This window comes from Monopterus albus, unplaced genomic scaffold (assembly GCF_001952655.1).
Source record: "Monopterus albus unplaced genomic scaffold, M_albus_1.0 scaffold138.1, whole genome shotgun sequence".
Taxonomy (NCBI): Eukaryota; Metazoa; Chordata; class Actinopteri; order Synbranchiformes; family Synbranchidae; genus Monopterus; species Monopterus albus.
Window position 1 is genome coordinate 914,201 of NW_018128018.1, and position 5,840 is coordinate 920,040.

Here is a 5,840-nt window from a genome sequence, read left to right on the forward strand (position 1 = left end):
TGCTAGCAGCCTTCCTCCCACACTGCTGGAGAGTTGTACTCAAATCACCCGGCTGCCCCCCCAGAAGAGTCTGAAATCCACCACATCACCAGGAAGTACGCCAACACATTCAGAAGATCTCCATGAAACCACCGCAGCACCCAAACAAACCCCCCAACAATCCACTATGTTACCCACTGAAACTACATCAGTGGCACCCCAGAGTGTCCCCCAAACCCCCTCACCACCACCCCAGAACACCTTCCATACCACACACCCCCTTCTAGCTACAATAGAAAACCCTGTAGGACCTCCGGTACCTCCTGAAACTATCTTCCAAACCACTCCACTGCCCCTTCCAGTGACTCCTCAGAGTTGGCAATCACCTCCTGGCTCATCTCAAAGTTCTGTCCACAGACCCAGTCAGTACCCACCAAGTGTTAACCAAAATATTACCCAGAATTCCTCCAGATCACCTAACAGAACTCTCCAAAGTGTCACTCAGTGTCTTTCTGACGGCCAACCAGATGCCTCCAAATCACTTTCAACCTTACCCCATAACAGTATCCACAGTGCCTCCGAATCGCTGTCAGCATCTGCCCCACATCCTGCCAGAGTTCCTACCACCCCTGAGTTAAGTCCCTCACACCCTGACCCCTTCCTGTTAACCACAGTAACTTTCACCTCTAGTGTCTCCTCCCACCTGTATTCCTCCCTCTGTTCCTCTTCTGCCTCCTTCCCTCGCACCTTCAACTCTCTGGACCCTCCCCTTGGTCTGCCTCCCATGATGTCATCAGCCACCACTCACATGACCTCTCCACCTCCGACTCTGAGTCCACCCCCTCCCGAGTTAACCCCACCACCTGCTCAGCTACTGGGCTCAGATGATGAAGAGCAGGAAGACCCAACAGACTACTGCAAAGGTGAGATTTATTTCCAGAGAGGGGTTAACTTCAAGTCAAGTCAAGATTTTTATTTGTCATTTATGCATAAACAGACAGTGTAGACATAGAGGAATTCTTGTGCAGCTCTACTTTGGAGTCAGGTAAAAACTGACTAAAAAGAACTTGCATTTCACAGTTTTTGATTAAAATTACTGATATATATAAAATTCCCCACTCACCCCCCACTTTGGGGCGATCTTGTATTACTTTCGTCAAGCTGGGGTCCTCTACCAGAGGCCTGGGAGCTTAAGGGTCCTGCGCAGTATTTTAGCAGTTCCTAGCACTGCACTTTTCTGGACAGAGATCTCAGATGTTGTTCCTGGGATCTGTTGGAGCCACTCTCCCAGTTTGGGGGTCACAGCCCCCAATGTTCCTATTACCACACGGACCACCTGTGCCTGCACCTTCCACATCTTTTCTAGCTCTTCTTTCAGCCCTTGGTATTTCTGAAGCTTCTCGTGTTCCTTCTTACTGATGTTGCTATCGCTTGGGATTGCTACATCTATCACTACGGCCTTTTTCTTCTGTTTGTCCACCACTACTATGTCCGGTTGGTTGGCCATTACCAATTTGTATCTGGAAGTCCCTCTTCAGACCTCCACCCCCAGACTCCGAGAAAGCTAAATATTCTGAACTATTATTTGGTACTTACATGAGATCAGACAACAGTCAACCGTTTTCCTTTTGATGACCCTCATTCGCATAGAAAACTCTGTCATACAAGTCGTCAGGTCCCTGAACCGGGTGTACTCATTGCAGTGTCTTCATAGTCATATCTACAGTGAATCTTTGACCCCTGCAGTGTTTTCTACAGTTTATTCTGTTCTGTTTGTGTTTCAGGTGGTTATTACCCGGTAAAGATCGGTGACTTGTTCAATGGGAGGTACCATGTGGTCAGAAAACTGGGCTGGGGACATTTTTCCACAGTCTGGCTCTGCTGGGATTTACAGTATGCCACATATTATACTCATTAATCATGCATGCCTTGTGTTGAAGCCCTTTTATGGCCTTTTGCATAGTTTCAGTTCACAGTACTGTCACATTTTTGGAACCTTTGTGTTTAGGAAGAAGCGATTTGTGGCATTGAAGGTGGTGAAGAGCGCCCCACATTACACTGAGACGGCTCTGGATGAGATCAAACTGCTCAGATGTGTGAGTCTCAGATACAAAATACAGCAGTGGTTTCCAACCCCTGATGGCAGACCTTCAACATCTGCTAAAGGGCAGTGAGGAGACAATATGATTTGGATTTAAGTAGTTTACAATAATTCTAAAATTAAATCAGCTGTTGGTGCTGTTAAACTTTGTGCTGTGCCTTTCCCTGTCATACCCGAACAACAACACACTGATTGTGTTTAATGTGTTTAAAGACTGGTAACCAGTCTGTCTGTGTGTCCAGGTGAGGGACAGTGACCCCTCTGACCCCTACAGAGAAACCATTGTCCAACTGATAGACGACTTCAAGATCTCTGGTGTCAATGGAGTCCGTATCCTTCATCACTAGTCTGTCTGCTAACCTGTCAACTTATTTATCTGTCTGTTAGTCAGTTGTTTCCTCAGCCTGTCTCAGATGTCTGTATGGTTCTTGAGGTTTTGGGTCATCAGCTTTTAAAATTCATCATCAAGTCAAACTACATGGGACTTCCTCTGGTCTGTGTCAAGACCATCACCAGACAGGTACCACTTTAATGTCTTGTGCTTGTAGACATCTGTAGTGACTCTGACTTGTTCAGTTTCAATTCAGTTCAGTTTGAGAGGAGAGGAGCTCAGAGCATCAGGTGGGCACAAAACTGCTTTGCAACAGCTTTTTCCTGAATTTTAGAAATAAACGAGAATTGGATATCTGTCTATAATTAGCTAGAACACCTGGGTCCAGAGTAGGCTTTTTGAGTAGAGGTTTATTGACATCTGCACACACTTGGTCTCATTGACCTCTGAAGTGATTCAGCTGTGTGTACTTGCAGGTTCTTCAGGGTCTGGACTACCTCCACACTAAGTGTAAGATCATCCACACTGATATCAAACCAGAGAACATCTTATTGGATGTCGATGAGGTTTATATCAGGAGATTAGCTGCTGAAGCCACCATCTGGCAGAGAGCTGGAGCCCCACCCCCTTCTGGATCATCAGGTGAGGGGCAGCCAGACATGACTGGAAACTGATATTGGCTATTTGTTCTGTGATACAGTAGCTTCTTCAGATAGCATTGGTCTGGCTGTTTTTAGACTTTTTTGCTGTCTGAAGGAAATATTTAAAGAACAGAAAACACCACAGTCACACAACACACAAAGTCATGCTATTGTGCTGCCTTTTTCTTGCGTCACAGTTGTCTCATTTAGACAAATGTAGCTCTGCAGCAGACATACATCAGAACCTGTCCAAGTCAGGCTTAGACCAGGCTTTCATCAGGCCACCTCAACCTAATATCACACAGTGTTGACAGAGTTTAGGCGAGGAGTTGGACAGTAGTGTAACTGGGAGCTGTGGTTTCCACTCTGGTCATGCTGACAGATGTGTAGCTGTCTCTCTGACTGTCTGCTTAGCTGCATTCTCTCCTTCTAACTGAGCTGATTTCCTCTTTCTCTCTTTAATTATTCTGCTGCTTTTTATTTCCAATCTTCCTTCTGTCCTTCCTCTGTTTCTGATGTTCTCTTCCTGTCTCTCTCCCTGTCTGCTTATGTGTGCCTCTCTAGTTAGCACGGCTCCCAGGGATCTACAGGTAAGTGTCCAGGTGTGATGTCTGCTGTGTTCTCAGTGGTTGCTGCCAGTTTGGATTGAGGTTTGCACTAAAACTCACTAAAACACTGCTGAACATAAAACCTAAATAAACTGTGAGCAGGAGCTGAGGCGTCCTGGGAGGCGAAAGGTTAAGATACAATATAACGTGGTGACGGTAATGCCACAGTTTGGACTTCTGTTGAATTACCCCCCACCAACCCTTACCCCTGTTTTTTTGTTGTTGTTGTTGTTGTTTTTATTTACTGAGGACTTTCTTGTTTTAACCTGTAGAGTATAACTGCATGTGAAAAATAATACGACTGTTTATCTAAATGAGCCATTTTATTTTGTAAATAATTTTTTTTAAATCTTAAGGAAAATACTGACAAGCTCTCTCTCTTTGCTGTGCACACACACTCACTCATGAACTGAACTGATGGAAGATCCCCCCAATCCCATTTTAATGTCACTCCTGCTCATCAGAATCTGATTCTGAAGCTTGAGGCCATAAAAATTTGGCCTTATGGCCTTTTAGTCGCAGCATTTAAACTATTAGTTCTCTTGTATCTGAAGTGTGCTCAGAACATACCAAAAAGAACATTGTCTGGCTCGTCTCATTGTAAATTAACCAATAAAGCGATTCTCCACTTTTGGTATTTTCCGGGGTGGGGGGGGGGGGGGGGGTGCTAATTTCCAACCATGGTGTTCAGTAGTGTGTAGTTTCAGTAACAAAGTGTGTGGACATTGTACGGTGCGTTGGTGTGTAGAGACATCACTGTGTGTACTGTTCTCTGTGTGTTAATTTGTGTGTAGGTTGGTAAAGTGTCAAAGAACAAGAAGAAGAAGTTGAAAAGGAAAGAAAAGCGTCAACAAAGACTGTTGGAGGAGAGACTGATGGACATACAGGTACTGCTGTAATACTACTGCAATGCTGCTGCTGTCTCTACACCCTATACAGCTGCCACTGCCAGTACTTATTACTACTAATCAGCAGCTGTGTCCTGTTAACCAATCAGAATAAAACAGGAAATGACAGTTGATCCCTTCAAAATAAACGTTTCCACTTTTGATGTTTGTCTGTGTGATTAGAGAATGGAGGAGGAGGACAGTCTGTTACAACCTGATGACACAGGCAGTAACTGTGAGTACACACTGATATACATACTGGTACACACAGTTACTATGCACAGTAAATCAAAGAACTTGTACTGTATAAATACTCTGTAAAATGCACAAGTGTTTCTTTGATCTCAGGTTCTCTGGTCATCAATGGCAACACTTCCTGCTCCACAGCCAATAATAAAGCGAGTCCGGAGTCTACCTGCTCTGGGTTGGAGGACAGATGTAATGGCTATACACCAGGCCGTTTCTCCAGCCCCGCCTCCGGCCTATCAGGTTTCTCCAGTTCTGTGATGTCAGCGACGTCTGAGTCAGCACTTTCTACTCAGTCAGGCTACTCGAGTGGACGAGACGGTGAAATACACACATTTACATACATCCACACATCGGTTTACACACCTGTCAGGCAACATGACGTCCCTCTCCCTCTTCAGTGTTCAGTGCATCAGATTTCATCCTCAATCCTCTGGATCCTCAGAACGCCGACAAACTGAGAGTGAAGATCGCTGATTTGGGAAATGCATGCTGGGTGGTGAGGCATCTTCATCATTTACTCTCCCTTGTCTTCCTCGTGGTAGTCTTTATCTTTAGACCCATCAGGTGACTCCTGTCTCTCTCTCACTCTCTCTTTTGCCCAGCACAAACACTTCACAGAGGACATTCAGACCAGACAGTACAGAGCTCTGGAGGTTCTGATTGGAGCAGAGTATGGACCACCTGCTGACATCTGGAGCACCGCCTGCATGGTACAAATACACACTGTACTATTCACTGATGTCTACACAATGATGTCTGTGCTTTCATACATTTTTTGTTATTAAATAGAGTAATGCTGTAGTGCCACTGTGCTTACTGTTGTGTTGTTCATCCGACCTTTCGCTGCTACACTAGATGGCTTTCTCACAGTACGTGTTGGCTGCTGTCTTCCTGTGCATATTTCTCTAAAACTATCTCATTTTGACCCACTCTTGCTTCAGCAGCACTAGCCGAAGGCTGGGAATAATTGGTCAGACTGTTCAGCTTTCCCACGGGTTTTTCAATACTCCTCTGCCATATATTCATATATATATGTGTGTGTGT

The 5,840-nt window shown here is 45.1% G+C and overlaps 1 protein-coding gene across 1 annotated transcript in view; it reads left to right on the plus strand.

Annotated features, from left to right (window-relative positions):
- The first annotated feature begins 6 nt into the window (after nucleotides 1-6).
- Nucleotides 7-5,840, plus strand: part of srpk3 (SRSF protein kinase 3) — a 13,370-nt gene continuing 7,536 nt past the window's right edge. The window contains exons 1-12 of the mRNA XM_020613806.1: nucleotides 7-902; nucleotides 1,764-1,872; nucleotides 1,988-2,075; nucleotides 2,323-2,410; nucleotides 2,494-2,600; nucleotides 2,888-3,053; nucleotides 3,617-3,642; nucleotides 4,455-4,547; nucleotides 4,731-4,782; nucleotides 4,896-5,114; nucleotides 5,195-5,292; nucleotides 5,399-5,506. Coding sequence (XP_020469462.1) covers nucleotides 167-902; nucleotides 1,764-1,872; nucleotides 1,988-2,075; nucleotides 2,323-2,410; nucleotides 2,494-2,600; nucleotides 2,888-3,053; nucleotides 3,617-3,642; nucleotides 4,455-4,547; nucleotides 4,731-4,782; nucleotides 4,896-5,114; nucleotides 5,195-5,292; nucleotides 5,399-5,506 — 1,890 coding nt within the window. The 5' untranslated portion in view covers nucleotides 7-166. The remainder of the gene's footprint in view (nucleotides 903-1,763; nucleotides 1,873-1,987; nucleotides 2,076-2,322; nucleotides 2,411-2,493; nucleotides 2,601-2,887; nucleotides 3,054-3,616; nucleotides 3,643-4,454; nucleotides 4,548-4,730; nucleotides 4,783-4,895; nucleotides 5,115-5,194; nucleotides 5,293-5,398; nucleotides 5,507-5,840) is intronic.